Here is a 22536-nt window from a genome sequence, read left to right as displayed (position 1 = left end):
ATATATATATATATATATATATATATATATATGTGTGTGTATTATAAAATCTCAATCTCTCTCTCTCTCTCTCTATATATCTAAATTAACCAAACCAAGTAGCAAGAGAATATTGGTTCTGTATAAGCCAACGTCAATCTTTATAGCCATTGACACGGCATTATTTGCAGTCTTCTAGGTGGCAGCACAGGTATTTTAGTAGAGTTTTTTTTTTTTAAAGAGCTACACACATATTCTCTAGCTATGAATCTAGAGAAATAGACCATATGCAATGTTTGTCCCTGAAGCTCAATACTGTCCTTGTGAATCCAGTTAATAGCTTTTATATGGAAACATTTTTTTTTATATAAAGCTAAACTCATGTATACATCACTCAGAATGAAATTGTGCTGTGTGCTGTTCTTCAATAAGGGCCATTGGCAATAAAAATAAATTTAAGCATGTATTATGTCCGTGTAGAGCCCCTGTGTAAGCAATATTAGATCTACATCTGACATCTATGGGCATATTAAGTATTCTATCTGGAGGACATAATCTAACCAGGAAAACCTTTCCTCTCGAAGCGGACTAAATATTAGAGGTCACTATATGTGCATGGTTAGTACAGCGGCTCCAGCCGGAGCTGTCAGTTTTGTTAGTGTGCCTGACTTGAGGCTGACCATACATTATACAATTTGCTTATTCCATTTTCTGTTAAATTTACCAAAACCATATAATATGAGGTCAAACCTAAACACTTTCATTTGTATGCAATCAGTTAAGCCCTCACACTACATAGTTGAAAGTAAAGCTAAAGGAAATTTGAATAAGAAAATTGTATAATGTATGGCCAGCTTTATAGTCTCACTTTTGTGTTCTGATCTGCCCTAATTATCGAAGAGGAACAGTCTGATTACCATAAGCAACAGGTTTGTCATTTGGTTTGTAAATTGGACAAATGGCAGAGAGAGACTGAACTTTTACAATTGCTACACCTGTTCTGACTCTGTTTTAGGTGCGGGGATACGATTTTAAGGCAGACATCTGGAGTTTTGGAATTACTGCTATTGAATTGGCTACTGGAGCAGCTCCATATCATAAATACCCTCCAATGAAGGTATGTTGCATATTTACGTATGCTATAGCTTTAGCCCTATCACAGTGCTGGACAAATCCCATTAACCTGGTAGGCAAAATAAAATAAAAAAAATAACATTGGTCCCCAACTTTTGTAACATTTATCAGCTTTTGCCATGGAAGCCTATGTTTACTGCCATCTGAAAGACATGAGGACCATGAAAATCCTTTTTTTTCCCCCATAGAAATGTATTTCCCAAAAGACCGTGGCACTATGTCGACTGTTTAGATATTATTAGGAAAATCACACAATGACGTTTACAGAAGAAGACCTATTTTTAAACAGTGTTACTTTAGATCAGCCATTCTCAACCAGGGTTCCGTGGAAACCTGAGGTTCCTCCAAAGGTTGCTAGGGGTTCCTTGAGCTGTGGCTGATGAACCACCTGTTTGATGATGCCTACAGAGTTTAAGGTTCAGCACCACTTAGCAAAGCCAACAACATGACACCAAATATCTTTTTAGCTGTCTTTAAGGGTGGCATTCCGAACAGCACTTTAAGGGGGATATTCTTCCTATTGACCACCAATATAAGGAGCATTGTTCCTATTGAGACCTGATGATTTGGTTTTAGTAAGGGTTCCTCGAGACATGAAAATTATTTTTGACCACCAACACCACACACAAATCAAAAACATTAATATTTTATTAACAAATACAGAACAAAAGATACACATAAATACATTAAAACCAGAGGGACTACTAAGCAAACAGTGTCCCAATGGTGTAGCAAAATGTTATAAACACATAATTACATTAAAAAAAAACAACCAATAAATATTAATCATACTCTAAGCTGATGACCCCACACCCGACGCATTTCTAGTTGCTGAAAACTTTCCTCAGGGGTGAAGAGCAAAAAGTTGGGTGGTAAGTTGATAATTCTGAGATATTAAATCAAAGATAGATGTATTGGGACCATTCCATACAAATGCCTGTCATTGGCTTGTGTGGCTTTGTCCCAGACTGGTATTTGGCCATGACTACTTCCCTTTTGGTCCACCCTTCCCAATCTTCTGTGTAAAGAAAGAATGGGTTGAACAAATCTGTAGGTGCCTCAATTCTCATATACAAAAGGTTTTACTCAAAATAAGCAAAAAGCCTCAATAGGCTCAAGATTTGCAAAGAGAATGTGCCCGCAGGAGAGACTGAAGCCAGAGGCTCGGCATGCTGCCCATAGATTAATTGACAAGTCACAGAGTGTTTCCATGTATGTGGCAAAGCCCTACATCCCTTTGCTACATACATGGAAACACTCTGTGTAGCCCTACATCCCTTTGCTACATACATGGAAACACTCTGTGTAGCCCTACATCCCTTTGCTACATACATGGAAACGCTCTGTGACTTGTCAATTAATCTATGGGCCGCATGCCGAGCCTCTGGCTTCAGTCTCTCCTGCGGGCACATTCTCTTTGCAAATCTTGAGCCTATTGAGGCTTTTTGCTTATTTTGAGTAAAACCTTTTGTATATGAGAATTGAGGCACCTACAGATTTGTGCAACCCGTTCTTTCTTTACACAGAAGATTGGGAAGGGTGGATCAAAAGGGAGGTAGTCATGGCCAAATACCAGTCTGGGACAAAGCCACACAAACCAATGACAGGCATTTGTATGGAATGGTCCCAATACAACCACCTTTGATTTAATATCTCAGAATTATCAACTTACCACCCAACTTTTTGCTCTTCACCCCTGAGGAAAGTTTTCAGCAACTAGAAACACGTCAGATGTGGGGTCATCCGCTTAGAGTATGATTAATATTGGTGTTTTTTTTTTTATGTGTTTATAACATTTTGCTACACCATTGGGACACTGTTTGCTTAGTAGTCCCTCTGATTTTAATGTATTTATGTGTATCTTTTGTTCTGTATTTGTTAATAAAATATTCATGTTTTTGATTTGTGTGTAGTGTTGGTGGTCACTTATAATCCCATTTATATAGGGGGATTTTTTTTTTTTTGTTTAAAATGCATCAGGGATGAGACCACCACACTAGAATCTTTTGATCCACTGAGAGCCCCCTTCCCTCTTTTGAAAATTATTTTTGGGGTTCCTCTAGGGGTAAAAGGTATTTAAAGATCCCGTGTTCTCAACACTAGATTCTGGTCTTTAATATGCAATTGAAAGTGGTCAACACTTTTTTACCTGTCACTCAGCAAGAGCCAAGTGGTCTTCTTTCTTATAAATATTGCCACTTCAGATGTCCTTAACCACCAAGCATATGATCTAAATGGAACCTCTCTCCAGGCAGCCTACTGTATTGTGGACCTATCCTGGTGTATTGAAATGGGCACACATCCTCACGTTGTAGTCTGATCACATGACCCTCAGCTCCTCCCACTATCTGTTGTACCCATGCAGCTGACAGTTAAAGACTGTAATACAGCGAAAATTCAATAGAGAAGATTGCATGTGAAGAAAGATATTATATTGAGTATTTCACTCGCGTAGATCCTAATTAAAAACACACACACACACACACACACACACACACACACACACACACACACACACACACGTACACGTAGCGTGGTCGCCTGATCTCCAACCCAAGTTTTACCTTCCAGCTTCGTCCCCTGATAAATCTTCCTCTTCCTAGGCCTGATCATGTGTGGTGTTACCATAAATATGGGTCTACGGGTTCTCTGTAAACATCCATATTGCAGTCATTTAGAAAATCAGGTGCATTAGAAATAAAGAAATTGCAACATAGCCCATTTATTTTAAAAATAATTGGGCTATTTTAATCTTTTGTTTGCTTTAATTTTCTTTCTCTTTTTTTCCCCAGGTATTAATGTTGACGCTTCAGAATGATCCCCCTACTCTAGAAACTGGTGTGCATGATAAGGAAATGCTGAAGAAATATGGCAAATCTTTTAGAAAGATGATCTCCTCGTGCCTTCAGAAAGACCCGGAGAAAAGGTGACCACTGGCTACACCCAAGTGACATTTGCCTTGTGCTGACAGTTAGAAATATCAGATGTTTGGCTGCAAAATTTCTCTTGTGTGCTAGATGCTGCCTAAAGCAAATTAGAGATTTTAATTGATGGTCAACCATGCAGGTGTCGTATGACTCCAACCGCCCATAGGCTGCATTATGTTCACGGCACTCCATAAATATGTTCACATCATTATTGGCTGAAAGCGCCCAGATTGGGTGTCATTCATCTTATCTCTGGAGGTACCTTAAAGCAGAACTAAAATTTTTCAGTTGGGGGTGGGCCAATTCCATGATGTGTAAGTATGCATAGCATGTTGTGACACAATTACCTACAAAAGTGCCCTCCCTTAGTGCTGCCCAATCCAGAATTGCAGTTGCTGCTCCATCTCCCACCAATCCCATCTTCTCTGCTTTTTCTTTGGTGTTTACCATTGGCCAATGGATGGCCACTGGTGACCCAACTGTTGCATGTGTGTGCACCTTGTTCTGTTCTCGATATCTGACAGATGCCAGGAATGCACAGGCCTGTACATTGCACAGTGCATGCGCTGAATAGTGTATATGGAAAATAAAGAAAGTTCTAACTGAAGGAAAGACTTTTTTGACAGAACTTTGCAGGGGTAGTTGTCCCCATCCGGAGAACACAGTGATTTTTGCTAGCTGCTAGAGCAATAATCATATGAAAAAAACGACAGGCTGGTCCAAATTGATTGGGTACAATTAGCCTACTCATACGTGGTTCGAACCATCTATGGCCAACTTTAGAACTAATGAAAGTAAAGGCATGGTAATAAAAAGTGGGCTTAATGGTTAGCACTTCAACCATGGCGCACTGAGGTCCCTGGGTCGTATCCTAGTCAAGACACTATCTGCATTGAGTTTACATGTTCTCCCAGCATGGGTTTTGCATATGTTTCATCCTACACACCAAAGACCTGCTTGTAGGGAATTGTCCAAATTGGCCCTAGTTATTTGTTTGTCACATGCGAGATAAGGACTTTAGGCTGTAAGTTTTGCCCGAGGGCAGGGACTGAGGTGAATGTACAGTATATGTAAGGAGGGCAACAGGGAAAGGTACAAGATGGGGTAGAGGGCACCAGGCAGTCAAGAACTGTCTGGTACGCACTAGAAGTTTTTTTTTCTGTGCAACCCAACTGGCTGAATGAAGAAAAAAAAAATTACAGATCGCCATACTAACACAGCCGACGTTAGTACAGCGACCTCCCCTGCTGAGCTATTGTATTCTCACAAGGGGACTGCCTCCTCACCAGAACACACTGATCAGTGTTCGCAGCCGCTGTCAGACGAGGAGTTGTACTCACGGGCCAAAGTCAGCTCAGCCGACCGTTTTCAGCCTGTGTGTACCCAGCCTAAAGCACTGCTTAAATTGTTGGTGCTACATACATACCTCTAATATATACTGTAAGTAAATGTTGCTGTACTTCTACAAGGATTTAAGGTGTGAGCTAGTGACAGGGTCACTTTAAGAAAAATGATTATAACTTGTATAATGACATTTCACAAGCGTCCATGACATATCTAGTTTTAGATCTTTTTTGCAATTTGCTTTTCAAATGACTTGACAGTTTTGGTTTGAAACTCATCCAGTAACTTGTATAAAACATTGTTTGTGACAGAGTGTTTATTTCTATACTTCATTGTGACAGGTGTGATACTTGCAAAACTTTCCCATTTGGCTCTGCATATGCAGTTTTATGATTAGATTCAGATGACTGCCCACACCTCTCCTACTCTTTCGCATATATAAAAATTCAGTCACAAGCCTTGCACAAAGCTGCTTTGTAAACTAGAGGAAGAGGCGATCGCTGGTTCACCCTTCAGGGACCGTCCATGGGACAGCATCACCACGGCCCTCTAGTGGGATAATGGCAAGCTTGTATAATATGACCTGTAAACTTGTAAGGTGGGACTATAATTCATATTGAGAAATGTGAGACCATAATTTAACCAACTGGTCATTATTTATTTCAGTGGATTTCAGTTATTATCAGCTATTGGGTATCTTTGCATTCACACATCTTTCTAACACTTTGAGAAAGAAGCTAACCATTTTTTTTCTTTCTATAGAATGATTATAAATCATTTTTACCATCAGTTCAGCAGAATTGCATGTCACGGCAGAATAAGAAAGCCTGTTCCATTTTTTTAAACTCCAGTTGAACCCTCATTTTAAATCAGTGTTTTTAAAAACGTCAAAACAGGTACGCAAAGTCTTAGTTCGTCTGCTTTAGAAAGCAGCCACAGCCTGAGTAGAAAGGCTTGTCATCTGCCAGCATACTGCAGAGAAGTAGCTCTCTGTGTGTGGAAGCAGTGGTCTCTCTGAAGAGGCCTGGCATACTCCTTACTGAATCGGCCCTATAACTCTGTAATCAGCAAAGCACATAATCCCTGCTTATTGGAGAGCTGTAGCTCTAACACAGCAATGGGTGTGTTGAAATATGTAGAGAGACCACTGCTTCCACACAAATCCTTTACCCCTTTCTTGCAATAGACCAGCTGTGGCTGTTTTCGAAGGATAAATAAACCCTAAGACCTTGCACACCTTTTTGTTTTGATGCACCTAGATTATATTTAGCTGTTTTAAACTGAAAGTTCTGCTCTGTTTTAATAATGAGAGAGCTGAAAATATGTATGTGTGGGTACACCCCCCCCCCCCTTTTTTTTGGCTGTAGAAACCCTCCTCCTCTTTATATGTTGGGCCGCCTTATAACGCCTCTTCCAGTTCTGATGTAGAAACAGCAATTTCAGATTTTGACTGCATCACCATCTGGAGGAAGGACTTGGAACTGCACCTTGGCTATTGAAATGCATGATGTGGGGCTATTATTTTGACTTGAAACACAATGAGCATTTAGGAGAATGGTTCCCCCTCTCCTGAAACCTCATTGCTTTACCCTGGGTGGCATATATAATTAATCCTACTGTTTTCTCCTATAATTGGAATACAGTATAACTGGTTTTGCTTTTTTCTCTTTTCTTAATTCTTACAGGCCAACAGCAGCAGAACTTTTGAAGCACAAATTTTTCCAGAAAGCAAAGGTAAGAGATCTGTCTATACAGATGATGAATCCCGGGGTGAATATTTTATGGCTCTTTTAGCTGTAAACATTAGGAGATAATTACTGTAAACTGCGAGCAGGTTGAGATGTTCCATTATGTCATCTACCTCACAGCTTCCTCATCTTCATGTACGAAGAACGATTTATCACTGCTATTTCTAGAAGAAGGTCAAACTCTGTGCCAGTATATACAAGCAGTCCTGAAATGTGTATTTTGTTTACACTTCAGGCCTTAATTACAAGGGCAGCCAGTGCTGTGCAGCTATGCTGAGCAACCAATCAGAATTCACCTTTCTTTAGATTGCCTGCACTAAGCAATTGCATCCTGATTTCTGATTGGGTTTTGTCAATTATAACGCATTGGTTTTCGAGTTATTAAATATGCATATGCCTATTTTTATATTTTCTGCTGTATATGTTTGGACACTATTACAATCTTTTTTTTTTTTTTACAAGATGGCAATTTTGTAGCTGTTTGTTATGTTTGTGATGTGGATATCTTGCCTATGATTGTGTCTCCCCCCAGTGGAACCTAGAAAATGATACCTATATTCCTCTGGCTCAGGGGTCTCCATCCTTTTGACACACAGAGCCAGTTTATTGCCTTCAAACTTTAGGGGGGTCGGACTGTATCCAGTGGAAGTAGAAAATGCCCAGCATTGGTGGGAGTAAACAATGCCATAGGCTTGGTGTTCAGTGGGAGTAAAATAAATTACACAATTGGTGTTAGTGGGAGGAATAATGCTCTATCTCTGGTATCAATGGAAGGAATAGTGACTCGTATCAGTGGAAGGGAATACTGCCTCATGGGATGGATAAAGGCAAGTTTACAGTCTAGGCCGCAGTTTGGAGGCTCCTGCTCTAACTGTTAAAGTTCAAAACAAAAAAATACAAAACAAACAAACTGACAATTGCCACTGCTGCCATCTTTTTGAAACGTTAAGCCCGTACACACTATCCGAAAATTGTATGAAAAATGTCTCTTTCGAATCAATCGTATGATAATCGGATCGTTAGTACAGAGCTTTCGAGAGCTGATCAGGACACTTCATCCGATATTATTCTATCGGACATGCATGGAATTTTTTTTTTGTCTGATGCCAGATCGTACGAATTTCGTTTCATCAGTACAGCTGTTGTTCGAAAATGCATTACGACACATGACATCACTTCCGATTTTTTTTTTTTTTTTTTTATTCTGTCGTACGAGAATTTTTGTGACTTTAGTAAACTCGTCAGATTGGACGTGAGATTAAAATGCAAAAAAAAAAACGTACGATCATTCGTCCGATAATCGGATCGTATGTAGCGGGCATTAGTTGCCTCACCATCATGCTGATTCGGTATTAAGTAAGCCAGTGACGGCAATGACGAATTGTATTCCTTTCCAACTTTAGGGGAAAATGACTCTTTTGTTGGCAGTTCTTACTGTTTATGGAACCTTCCACCTTATAGCGTCCGTAATGATGTTGCAATGTTGGGGGCGGGCCCAAATGTGGCATGATTTTTAATAATTTAAAGTAATCTTCAAACAAGTGAGCATTTAAACTTTATTGAAATAAAAAATGCACATTCAAATAATACTTACCAAGCCAATACAGAGTGGCAAAGTACTATCCAACAAACAGTGTATACAAAGGGAATTGTCACAGCACTGGTGTATCAAAGCCTGTATGTGCATATATATGCACAATCAAAAAAATCAAACGGGAAGAAACGACGATAGATATTTTCAGATGTCTGGGTTACAGGATTAGTTCTTTTTTGACAATAGCAGCCTCTCGTTTTCAGAAACTGAACTAAAATGGTTTGGGAACTTTCACGTCATGGTGTCTTGCTGCAACACATGCACACACAACTTGTTTTTGTAGAGTATTGTGGCACAATTTACTGCTGTGAATTCATCTTGAAAAATTGCCACTACCTCTTCTTTTTTTTTTTTTTTTTAACAGCGGTTAATGTCAATGCACCTATGTGTTGTAGTACACTGTAATGCAATTACATTCTGTAGATGCCTTGGGATACCGTTCCAAATAAATGATAATATAGTATTTACAGAATGCTGGAGTGGTATAAGTCAATGATTAGGTAAGGGAAAGGTAACCTGGATTGTTCTCAAGATCATTTTATTTTAATTCTTCTGAAACCACCTTTAAGATGTATGAACTGAAAATTCTAATGGTAAACCATGTGGATGCTGTAATCCAGTTGTTATTATCTTTTACTGAGTGATGGAAACTAATATATCCATTCCTTTTTCCAGAACAAAGAATTCTTACAGGAGAGGTTGCTGCAGAAAGCCCCCACCATCACAGAGAGAGCCAGGAAGGTGAGATGTGTCCCGTGAGAATGGATGCACTGTGCTGGTCAAGATATAACACATCTCATAGCATCCCCAATGAATATTAGGCTGACAATGACTTACCTTTGTAAGGTTAAGGGTTACGTAGCGGCTGCTAGCATCAGCTATGCTGCTACAAGCCCTGAAAACAAAAGAATATTTCAGCTATGGTTTTAGGTATTATTGTAGTGTTTACCTTAAAGTAGAACTAAAAGTATCATAGAGCGTGTACACCGCTCAGGTGAATGAGTGATCAGCCATCCAATGTCGGTGCCGGCCCTGGCTTGCCACCATTGCAACACCGTGCAATGGGATAAAATGTAGGCAGGTTTTACACGAACCCAATGTGAACAAGCACGTTTGTGTGAAACGCATCTACCTTTTATTCCGTTGTATCCCGTCTACTTTTGGCATATGTAAATAAAGGATCTCACTTCATTCAAGCTCCCGGTGGTGTGTGCCTGATTTTCTTCTACATTACATAAAATAAATAATCGTCCACTGTCTTCCAGCTGCCGATGTCCCCTACCATCAATCCATTCCAGCGCTGCAGCCTCCGTCAAAGTCTTTGCTAATCAATATTTTCAAAAGTGTTGGATGCCTTGTCCAGCACTACACACAATGCCTCCTCCTTCCCACCTCCTACATCATTGCTAAGTCCTGTAGTCAAATAGGCTGTAGAGATAAGAACTGTGGTGGGTGGTAAGGAACGCATATGACACTTTGGGAAGTACTAAATGTGTAAGACATTGATGGAGACTGCATTGCTGGAGTGAATTGCATGTAAGAGGCACAGGCCATTGGAGAGGTGAGCAAACTACCCCTTATGTTGCAGGGAGGCTTTGTTTTAAGTAATTTCCTCTGTTGGGGAAATACATTACACTCTGATAAATGGTCTGTTTAATGAAAGTGAAATTGTCTGTTGGCAGGTTCGGAGAGTGCCAGGATCAAGTGGTCGGCTTCATAAAACTGAAGATGGAGGCTGGGAATGGAGTGATGATGAGTTGGATGAGGAGAGCGAGGAGGGGAAAGCAGCAGTTTTACAACTTAGGGTAATTGGGAACTTCTCATTTGTAAAATCGAATTTTCATTTATCAGTTTATTGTTGAATTCTAGTGATAAAGTCAAGAGTCAGTTTCTATCACAGCCTCTTATATGTCTGCTTTTTACATTACCTTCTAGATTTTTTTCAGCTTCTAAATAGATAAGTATCTCTGGACAGGCTTTTTGTTGCCAAATCTCAAACATGAACTTGATTATAATTTATTTTTTATTTTTTTTGGCCTTTCAGTTTTTCCATTTTAGAATTTGTAACCCCAAAAGACAAAGGTAAAAATGTCAATGAAAAAAATGTATGTACAACACACTATTTAGCCACTTCAGCCCCGGAAGAATTTACCCCTTCCTGACCAGAGCACTTTTTGCGATTTGGCACTGCGTCGATTTAACTGGCAATTGTGTGGTCTTGCAACAGTGTACCCAAACAAAATTGACATCCTTTTTTTTTTCCTCACAAATAGAACTTTCTTTTGGTGGTATTTGATCGCCACTGCAGTTTTTATTTTTTGCGCTATAAACAAAAAAAGCATACATTTTGAAAAAACACATTTTGTACTTTTGCTATATTATCCCCATTTTTGTTTAAAAAAAAAAAAAAAAAAAGCAAATTTTTTCTCAGTTTAGGCCGATATGTATTCTTCTACATATTTTTGGTTAAAAAAAAATGCAATAAGCGTATATTGATTGGTTTGCGCAAAAATTATAACATTACAAAATAGGGGATAGATTTATAGCAGTTTTATTACTATTTTTTTTTTTTTTTTTTTACTAGTAATGGCGATCTGCAATTTTTATCGTGACTGTGACATTATGGCGGACACATCGGACAATTTTGACACATATTTGGGACCATTGGCATTAATACAGCGATCAATGCTGTAAAAAAAGCATTGATTACGGTAAAAATGGCAGTGAAGGGGTTAACACTAGGGGACGATTTAGGGGTTAGCTTTGTACCTTGGGAGGTGATTCTAACTGAAGGGAGAGGGAACTGTCTAGAGGAAGTGACGGATCGTAGTTCCTAGCTAATACTAACACATGATCTGTCACTACTGTCGGAACAGAACAGGGAAGTGTGTGTGTTTACACACTCTTGTCCCTGTTCTGTGTCTCCTGGTCACGATCGCTTGTGGTCGGCGGTCATCGCGACTGTCAGCCACGAGCATCGGCACCCCCGTGCAACTGCTATCCCAACCCCACGAGCCGATGTATAGCTACGCCAACCTGGCGTTGCGGCAGTTGGTCGGGAAGCAGTTAGTGTATCTAAACACAAGAACTAAAATCTAAAAGATTGCAGTTTATACCCACAGTTGATCCAGAGAAAGGCAAAAAATCCCCCACTAAAGTATGATCCATTTTGCTCCAGCAGGGGAAAAAACAAAACAAACAAGAGGCAATCAGATATTCCTTTGAACAACTTTACCTATAAATATTAGTATCCAGTTATATTATGTGTATTTGGGAAAGAATCCAGGCCTTTTTTAAAACAAACGTGCTGTCTGCATTATTTTTTTTTATTATTATTTTTTTTTTTTCTGGTGTTTTCCCTTTTCAGCTGGTGAGCCTGCTAGTAACACACTTTCTATCCCAGAGTAACACTTACTCACTGTACTGTGTTTATTAAGGAGCTGAGTTATCTCTTTATGACAATGCTTGGGGGTGTTCTGTAGTTTACAGTCTTAAGCCTGGTACACACTACAGTTTTTTTTTTTGTGAAACCCCACAGGTTGCACGAAACAAAACCTGTCTGGTTCGGTCGTGAGCCACTGTACTAACCATGTGAGGTTAGTCCAGAGATCTCCCCCGCTGAGCTGTTGTGTTCTGACAGAGGGATGGTACAGAACACTCTGATCAGCGCTCTCTGCCATTGGCTGAGAGCGCTGATTGGTGGTCAGTCGACTGCTGGCTTTTCAGCATGCACGTCTGACAGAAGCCGGCTTCTTTCGGACTGACCGACATACACACGGGTAATATGTCAGCCGGTATTTTTTGTACCGGCAAATGTCTCGCGACATTCTGCTCATGTGTATGGAACTTTAAAGTGGAGGTCCACCCTAAAGTGGACCTTCCGCTCATCGGAACCCTCCCCCCCTCCGGCGCCACAATTGGCACCTTTCAGGGGGGAGGGGGGTGCAGATACCTGTACAGTACAGGTATCTGCACCCACTTCCGGGATAGCTCTCTGCGGATAGGGGCGTAGATTACGCCCCTTTCCGCAAGTGCCCGCCCCTTTCCGCAAGTGCCCCGCTGCCTGCTGGGAAACACACATATCCCCGAGGCAGCGGGGACCGTCCTTATTGCGCAGCGCGACTCGCGCATGCGCAGTAGGGAACCGGGAAATGAAGCTGAAAGGCTCCATTTCCTGATTCCCATACCCAAGATGGCGGCGGCAGCACCCGAGAGACGATCTAGAGATCGGCTTCGGGTGCCGACATCGCGGGCGCGCTGGACGGGTAAGTGTCACTATTTTAAAAGTCAGCAGCTGCAGTATTTGTAGCTGCTGGCTTTAAAAAAAAAAACGCGGAGTCCCGGCGGACTCCCGCTTTAACCTTGACAGGGCTGATCACACTTCCTTATAACTGCAGAGTGCTCAGGACAACACTGTCACAATCAACCGGTAATTATTAGCACTTGTACTACAGATATAACAAAACACTTTATATAGTATATATATTTAACAGATTAAAAGGGAGCATATAGTCCATTGCTATGGTTTACATACACTTTAACAGCAAAATTCCTTAGTCCTGAGTTAGCTCTGTCCAGATAATCCTGGAGTTTACACAGGACTTCTCTTACCCTCTGGGGTAGATATGAGTGGCTGGGATTAAGGGGGTTGGCAAGTAAGTGAGCCTGCTGTTTTTGTCTTGCTAAGTCACAAACAGGTTCACTTTAATCTGTATATGTCAGATTGGGATGTTTGCCCAGTGATGGGATGGGGTTTACATTAGCTGATATTGTATGTTCTGCATCACTCTAAATGTCTTGTGTTTATTTCTTTCAGTCTCCGCGAGTGAAAGATTCTCTACAGAATTCTGAGGTGAGTAGTGCTGCTCTAACCTCTCTGAATTATATAGAGTAGCATACCCCTTTATGTTCGATTTTTGACCTCTTTATATTAAAATATATTAAAATCTGTCTGCTGTTTGGGATACAGTAGTATCATTGATATGTGAACACTGGAATGAAATTGGGTGACCATAAAGGAAGTGATGCTCCTGATTTTAAGCACTGAGTCAAGTTTGGCAATCTGAATGTTAATTATCCAACAGTGTGCGCTAGTCAGCACCCACAATGGAGGGACACAAGGAGACTTCCAAATTTGTTGATAACTCTACTTGCCAGTTGGGTCAGCTATCACTATGCAGGTCCTTGTGGGGGAAATAAGTACTACTTATGCCGCGTACACACGACTGGACTTTGCGGCAGACTAGGTCCGACGGAATCAGTCCGTTGGACAATCCGATCATTTGTGGGCTAATACGATCATTTTTCGTAAAGAAAATCCAAGGGACCTAGAAATACAACATGTTTCAGATCTGTCCGACCGACTCCCATCAGGAAAACAGTTCGTCTGTATGCTGGTCCAACGGACTAAATACGACGCAAGGGAGGCTATTGGATACTAGCTGTTGGACTTCCTTTTTTAGTCCCGTCTTACGTCATCACATTCAAAACAAACGGATTTAGAACGGACTTAGTCTGTTCGTGTGTGACCAAGTCTGTTCGTTCAGAAAGTCTGTCGGAACTCCGCCGAAAGTCCGTCAGGAAGACCGTCGGACCTGGTCCCCCAGAAAGTCCAGTCTGCCAATAGAGTGACCCTATTGGCAGAAAAGTACAGGGATGCCATTACTGGCCTCCTGATAAAGCTAGTGGCCTGGTTTTGCGTAACTTAATTACTTTTCTTTTATAGGTCCAGAGCAAGCATGCAGTAAATGAGTGTCAGAATTCCTTATGTCTGTTCTTGTTTCTGGAACAGGGCTCACACAGCATTGAAACCCCAAAACATCAGTATGACAACAAGAGAACTAGCATTCTCAAAGAGTAGAGTACCAAAAAATTTCTATCATGACAGATTTCCTTTAAAGTAAACCTATTAAGAGGAAAATCTCAAATCCGCTACCTACCGTGATAGGAATCCTCTAATGCCTATATATTTCCTCCCACAATGCAGCGGTTAGTGCCTTAACATCCTATAACCAGAACAAAGGCACGGCCCAATATTGATAGTTTCAAATGATCTAAGGAGGAGTGAACAGCATCTCTAGCAAGTTCAGGGATTAGTTTACCTTTTGTAACGTGTTACACCCTGAATATGGGTGTAACATGTTATAAATGCATTTGCCCCCCACACACCCCAGAGTGCCTGTTTTGACAGAGTGGGATCTCCAGCTGTCACAAACTAAAAAGTTCACTGTTGGTTCACTGAGATTCCTGTCAGAGAGTATAGGGTGTATGGGCAGACAGATACTCAGTCTGCAGGACCATGGCATTACACCCACAATCTGCTGATTGTGGTTGCAGTGCTTTACAGGTCTTTAATAAAAAAATATATGCCTCTTCTTTTTTTTTTTTTTTTTTTTAATCTTCAAAAAAAGAAAAAGTGAATTAATTTTTTTTTTTTTTTTTCTAAAAGTGAACTTCTCCTTTAGGGCATGGACAGGTGCATGCCACCATAGACTTTTAAAAAAAAAAAATTATGAGAATTACTTTTAAAATAATGGTTTTAAATGATATCATGTAGCGGAATGCTTATTCAAAGAAACTAGTCAGGTGCCAAAGCTGACCTAGAAGTATGCATATAAGGACTTCTGACATTTATAGCCATTGAGATAGTGTTTAAAGAAAGAAGTCTGCAATGGCACACTAGCAGCCCCCCTCATTTTCGAATGATAGGCTTATTTTAAGAACCACTGTTTTCTTGCAGTGCTGGGATCCTGGGTTCATATTGATATTTGGATAGAGTTTTGTATGCTATGTATGCTTTGTATGCTATTACCAGTTTTCCTCTCAGCTTCAGTAACCCAAAAACATGCTGGAAGGTTAACTAGCTTTGGGACCTTATTGCCCCTAGATCTACTCTAGGTTTGCTTGCTATTATGATTAAAGGGAAAATAAACTTTTTCTTTTTTTAAACTTTTCCCCCACACTGTATAAATGTTCACATACGTGATATCTGTACTTGTATGGTTATCTAAAGGTGTCCCATTGAAAAGTTTCCTTAACTTTTTCAGCAGCTGATGTAAATTTGCGCAGTGCTGTCTACCTATTCTTTTCCAGCTTTTTTGCCATGCTGGTATCTTCACCAGACTCGAGTCTCAGCATTACTGCTTGCTCTTGCATGAAGGAACTGTTTGCTTCCAGCAAGGCTCAGCTCCATTCTTCCACATGGAGCAGGAATTTTGAATGATGTCCAGTGTGGGCGGTAGTACTGATGGAGTAAGAAGGTGCTGGGACAAATCCAAAATAGTGCCAGATTCAGGAGGAGCGGGGGCTAGTGTGACCTATTTTAGGACTTCAGATCATTTAGTTATGACTTTTACATACCTTTACAAATTGTAAGCAATGGGGTTTGAGGGTTTTTTTTTTTTGCTGGTGGAAAGACAGTTTACTTCTTCTTTAAAGCTTGGTTCAAATCTATGCAGAGCTGCACAAGAGCACTACAGTTAATTTACCTTATTTTCTAAGGGTTCCATTCACCTCTATGCAGTTTCCTGCAATGTGTTTTTTTTTTTTTTTTTTTTTTTTTTTTAAGAGGGTGCATAGGATTTTTTAAATGTTTTGGATCCATAGACTTCAATGGATTGCATCAAAAACACATATACATTGAATATAAAAAGTTTACACACCTCTGTCAGATTTCTGTGATGTAAATGAGACAAAGATAAATCATTTCCAAACTTCTTCCACCTTTATTGTGACCTATAAACTGTACTAAGTTGAACAACAAACTGAAATCTTTTTTGGGGGGGCACCCTCTTTTATAACTGGGGATGTAGCTGTGTTTAGATTTAAGCAATCACATTCAAACTCATGTTAAACAGAAGTCGGTACACTCCTGCCAACATTTAAAGTGCCTCTGATTAACCCCAAATAAAGTTCAGCTTTTCTAATCAAACCACACGTGAGCTGTCACTGCGAACGTTAGAGCACGAGCAATAATTCTAGTACCTCCTCTGTAGCTCAAAATGTGTAACCTGTAAAAAAAAATTCAAATATCGCGTATGGGGATTTTTAAGTACCGAAGTTTGGCGCCATTCCATGAGCGTGTGCAATTTTGAAGCGTGACATGTTAGTTATCTGTTTACTTGGCGTAACATCATCTTTTACATTATACAAAAAGCTAACTTTACGGTTTTGCTTTTTTTAATGCATGAAACATCCCCCCCCAAAAAAAAAACATGTTTGAATACCGTGCAAGATAAAAAGTTACGATTGCTATCTTATTCTCTAGGGTCTCTGCTAAAAAAAAAACATATCTAATGTTTGGGGGTTCTATGTAATTTTCTAACAAAAAAAAGAAGATTTTTACATGTAGGAGAGAAATGTCACAATTTTGAAACCATATTAACCATATATATATATATTTTTTTTTTTTACCTCCCTCCACCTAAAAGATTTCAGTTTGTTGTACAGTTTATAGGTCACATTAAAGGTAGAAACAATTTCTTTGTCTCTCTCTTTTTTTTTTTTTTTTTTACATCACAGAAACTTGACATGTTAATAGGTGTTCAGACTTTTTATATCTGCGTTACATGCATTTTTTTATGTATTATTGCTGCGTTTTCAACAGACTTGCTTGACAACAGACACCTCCTCCTAGCAACATCAACACATAGCCTGATATTGACCAAAACAAAAAACACAATACAGTTTAAAAATTAAAAAAGCAAAAAAAAGGTTTAAAAATAAACTGTTAAAAAAAAAAAAAAAACACTTCTGAAAAAAAAATGCAGAACACACTGCAAAATGGAATGAAAAGCACATGCATAGATGTGAACATTAGCCTAAGGTAGGGATATGGCAGATAAGTGTAGTTCCATGCCATGTGTACAATACTGCATGATATGTCCTATATAACTCTATATTAATGCGTGAAATAAAATAGTCATTTTTTGTTTTGGAATGATGCACCCTTTTCAAGAAGCAACTTTTTAGTACTTGAGCAAAGTCAGCAGCTGGGTGTTGGGTTAATGTAAACGTGCTTTTATGAAAAGCATAAAGTTAATATTCTTCTTTTTATCTGCCTGTGTTTGTCTTTAGCTGTTTCCTGGAACAGAGCCGGGCTCAGCCTTTCTCCAGACTCCAGCACAGCCCACAGCCAATCTACCTCAATCATCTGGCCAAGCTCCGCCTTCCCAAGTGTCTGTCCCTGTGCCAATCACTGGCCAGGTAAATAAGCAATCATCCTTTATACACTGTAGCTGGAAGGTGGACAGTTTTTCTATTAGGTGAACTACAATGCTAACAGACATAACAAGACTATTGTGCATATTTACCAGGAAACTGTAATGAACCGTGTTCTGATCTATTTATTTTTTAAGTATTTACATCTTTTAATATTTGTGTGTGTGTGTGTGTGTGTGTGTGTACAATAATAAAAAAAAAAAACACTCCATATTAGGGAACGTATAGCAGCCAAAGACTGATGGGTTAAGCTCCCACACTGCACACCTTCTAGCTCCCTCGTCGGCGCTGGGATCTTCTCCCCAGCTTCAGCTGGCTGCTGGTATTTGACCGTCTTGATTGGCCAGTGCATGGTGAAGTCACTCATGTGCATTCGCCGCACTTATTTATCCCAACACACTGGCATTGTTCCATGTTCACAGCTCTGTGTACATTCTGCAAAGGATTGCAGATAGACATGTAAGGTTATTTTTTTCCGCAGAAGAAACTGCATGTGTCCTCTTAAAGAGCCTGCCTGTTCACAATTTTATTTATTTTTTTTACTTTTAATTCCGCTTTAAAGGAGAAGTCCAGCCTGAGCTTGTATGGCTGGGCTTCTCCTATGGGTCACAGAAGTGCAGTTCATTTTGAAGTCCACTCTCCACTGACGTCACCGCTCTCTGCTGATGTCACCAATATCAGTCCAGGCACCCCGTCATCCCGACTCTGGGAGTCTGGATCTACCAGGTGCCTGGACTGATAGTCATCTCAGCGAGCCTCCTCCAATGAGAATGGAGGAGCAGAGAGCTGCTGATTGCAAGGCAGCAGCTCTCTGCTTGGGGAGTTGAGCGAACCACGGCGTTGTTCGATTTCTCGGTTCTCAGTGCAGTTGCAGCATCGGACCGATGCTGCATCCACTTGGTTAAGTATAAAATTGCTATAACCCCAAACCCATACTTCTCTTAAGTCTGGATGAATAGAAATGCTAATCCTTCAGCAGGTATAACAATTCTCATTTATGAACTTTGTGTGTTTTGTTCTTTGTCTGGAGTTAAGCTGTGATGACGTCTGCTTTGTTTAATGTAACATTTTTAAGTAAATGTGATTTGTTTAACCTCCGCAGGCTACAGCTCCTGTGCCTCTCACGTCAGAAGAAGCAAAAGTTATCAGTTTAGTATTACGATTAAGGTAATCTCTGTTTTAAGCAATCAGCTGTATACTGGCATGGGCACAGCAGAAGGCTCGCTTAACCTGTTACATACCTGGATGAATTCAGTGTATAAAAATAAAGTATTGCATATAAGCAAAGTTTATTGTCACTGCGAACTGTCATTTGATTTAGCCTTGGTTCACACCAGTGCAATTTCAAAGCCACACATCTGTGTGATTTGCACTTCTGATTTCATTGCGACTTCATTTAACAGAAGTCTATGCAGGTCGCAATGAAATGGGTAAAAAATAGTGCAGGAACCTTTTTCATAATCGCTGTGACATGAATGTTTCCATTGCTGGCAATGGGGTGCGACTTGTGTTTTGAAACTGTCAAATTGCATGACAAGTCACACCGGTGTGAACGAGGACTAAGAGCTCTAGCTTTTTAAAGTTCTAGGTAAAGCAAAGTTCTTGCTATAAAAAGCTGAGCTTGGCTCTGCCTTTCCAGTTGTCTGCAAAAAGACAAGAAAAAGATTGGTGGATAGGGTGAGGTTAGTTGAGACCTATTAAGCACTATAAGGGCAATTGTTTGTGGATACCTGACCGTCATATTTATAAGAATATGTTGGACAACCCTTCTAAAACCATGGGCAATAATATGGCATTGTACCCTCCCAGCCTCTACTCTTCTGGCAGGGGCTTTCCACAAGATTTTGGAGGGTGTCAGAGGAACTTGTGCCCATTCAGCCAAAAGAGCATTTGTGAAGTTATGTACTGATGTTATGGTTCTGGCTTTGGCACAGGGTTACAGTAATACTTGAACAGAAAAGAACCTTCCCCAAACTGATGCTGTATACGCACAATTATCTACAATATGTTTGTATGATGTATCCTATACTGGAAACACCTGATCTTGGTAATTTGGAGCAGTGAGCACATACTTTTAGCCATATAGGTGGTTATGATGGTGAGGTGACCACAGAATTCTTTGTATGCATCTTATCATTATGTTTAGTTTGGATTGTCCAAGTTTGTGGCAGATTTGTGTTAAACAGTCGTTGCGGCCTCCATGTTTCTCTCAAGGAAGGTTTACTTTAAAGTATAACTAAAGGCAAAACGTCTTTGTTTTTGTTTTGGATAGAGAAGGATTAGAACATCTGTCAGGTTTTACTGCTGCCTGTGTCCCCGTTAAGGAAATTTACTCTCTCTATTTGTCCTGCTTACTATTATCATTGAAAGTGAAAAAGTAATAGAGGGGAAATTTCCAATAGGGTCACTAATTCTGGTGAACTGAGTGTCCCCAAAGCATTCCCTTAATTTGCAGGGATTTTGCCTCACTCGCTATAGGACAGGAAGTGAAGGGAAATCTTCGCAATGGGCCACAGATGGTGAAAAAAAAAATAATCTGACGAGGATTATAACCCTCCCTTACTCCAGCCAAAATGGAAAAAAAAAACATTTGCCTATAGTTCTACTTTACATACACAAAAGCCCTTTTAACTGTTACCATTTCTTGTAAAAATATTTTCATAGACTGGATTTGTTAAAACTCATAATGTATTTATTTGTGTACATAATCTTTCATTCTTGTGGGTGTAGAAATGTGTAGTATATATTTTAACTGCGGTGTAAGGATGCAAGAAACTGCAGCAAACTGTAAGCTTGAACCAGTCTTAAAACTTCTTTATGTACATTTACATATTTTTTTTCTAGAAACACAAAGAAAGAACTCAATGATATTCGATTTGAGTTTACTCCTGGAAGAGGTAAGACAGATTTTATTGTGTCTTCATTTTAAGGCCTCCTACACACTGGATGTTATAAAAACGCCGGTAGGGTTAGCTGTAGAAAGCTGTAGAAAGCTGTAGAATGAGTTTTGCAGCATTTTTACAGTAGCGTTTTTTTGGCGGCTTGTAACTTTTTTTTTTTTACTTTTAGCAAAACTATACTCGCATAAAGGCTTATGGCTCAAAAACGCTGATAAACACCGAATAGCTGCATTTTTAAGCTTTTATCAGAGTTGGAGCATTTTTTACAGTTGAAAAACTCCTCTTAAAACCCACTAGTTCTGGGGGGGTTTTCCAGCAAGAAAATGCCCCTGCCTAAAAACACTGATAACAGCCTATGTGTGCATGGACACATAGGTTAACATGCTGGGGAGTTTACTGGCTGCAGAAAAAAATGCCAAAAACAGCAGCTGTAAAAACGTTCAGTGTGCATGAGGCCTAAAACCTTATGTAGAAAAATGACTGTAGTTTTTGTAGACCATCTCTCTAGTTTATATAAAAGTATTATTATCCATAATACAGTAAGTTATCACAGATATAAGACATCCACTCTCTGCCAGCTCAATCAGTGTCTGTTTTCTAGATACAGCCGATGGTGTGTCCCAAGAACTGGTCTCTGCTGGTCTTGTAGATGGACGAGACGTAGTAATAGGTATTTTCTATTTAAATGTTTCTTTGATATATAAAATTTTACTATTCAGTAAACATAAAGTGGTTGTAAACCTCTTGGAGTAAAGCACATACAGGTGCATCTCAAAAAAATTGAATATCATCAAAAAGTTTATTTATTTCAGTAATTCAATTCAAGAATCAAAACCCATATATTTTTTATAGATTCATTACACAGAGTGATATATTTCAAGCATTCCTTTCTTTTAATTTTGATTATGGCTTGCAGCCATTGAAAACCCAAAATTCAGTATCATCACGGACTGTGGAAAATATTGCGTTTCATTTGTAAGTCAAGGTCTCGGAGTCTGGAGGAAGAGTGGAGAGGCACAGAATCCAAGTTGTATGAGGTCTAGTGTGAAGTTTCCACAGTCAGTGATGATTTGGGGAGAAATGTTATCTGCCGGTGTTGGTCCACTGTGTTTTATCAAGTCCAAAGTCAACGCAGCCCTCTACCAAGATATTCTAGCGCACTTCCTGCTTCCCTCTGCTGACCAGCTTTATGGAGATGCTGATTTCATTTTCCAGCAGGACTTGGCACCTGCCCACACTGCCAAAACTACCAGTACCTGGTTTAGTGATCTTGTTATCAGTGTGCTTGATTGGCCACCATACTCGCCTGACCCATAAAGAATCTGTGGGGTATTGTCAAGAGGAAGATGAGACGTCAAACCCAACAATGCAGACAAGCTGAAGGCCGCTATCAAAGTAACCTGGGCTTCCATAACATCTCAATAGTGCCACAAGTTGATCGCCTCCATGCCACGCCACATTGATGCAGTAATTCATGCAAAAGGAGCCCCCCGACCAAGTATTGAGTGCATACCTTACTGTACATGGACCTACTTTTCACTAAGCCAACATTTCTGTAATCTAATTTTCTAAGATACTGAATTTTGGGTTTTCACTAGCTGTAAGCCTTAATCACTTTTTGAATTGAATTACTGAAATTAACTTTTTGATATTATAATTTTATGAGATGCACCTGTATATCTGTAGTGTTT

The 22536-nt window shown here is 39.8% G+C and overlaps 1 protein-coding gene across 1 annotated transcript in view; it reads left to right on the top strand.

Moving 5' to 3' along the window:
- OXSR1 (oxidative stress responsive kinase 1) overlaps positions 1-22536 on the top strand; it is a 186653-nt gene that overhangs the window by 150624 nt on the left and 13493 nt on the right. Inside the window, exons 7-16 of the mRNA XM_077491223.1 lie at positions 995-1096; positions 3906-4039; positions 7070-7118; positions 9402-9467; positions 10409-10531; positions 13543-13578; positions 17802-17930; positions 19048-19112; positions 20790-20842; positions 21447-21515. Coding sequence (XP_077347349.1) covers positions 995-1096; positions 3906-4039; positions 7070-7118; positions 9402-9467; positions 10409-10531; positions 13543-13578; positions 17802-17930; positions 19048-19112; positions 20790-20842; positions 21447-21515 — 826 coding nt within the window. The remainder of the gene's footprint in view (positions 1-994; positions 1097-3905; positions 4040-7069; positions 7119-9401; positions 9468-10408; positions 10532-13542; positions 13579-17801; positions 17931-19047; positions 19113-20789; positions 20843-21446; positions 21516-22536) is intronic.

Source organism: Lithobates pipiens, unplaced genomic scaffold (assembly GCF_037356315.1).
Source record: "Lithobates pipiens isolate NorthernLeopardFrog02 unplaced genomic scaffold, aLitPip1_a1.2 Scaffold_19, whole genome shotgun sequence".
Classification (NCBI taxonomy): Eukaryota; Metazoa; Chordata; class Amphibia; order Anura; family Ranidae; genus Lithobates; species Lithobates pipiens.
The sequence above is the reverse complement of the archived record's forward strand: the minus strand, read 5'-3'. Positions and strand labels throughout refer to the sequence as shown.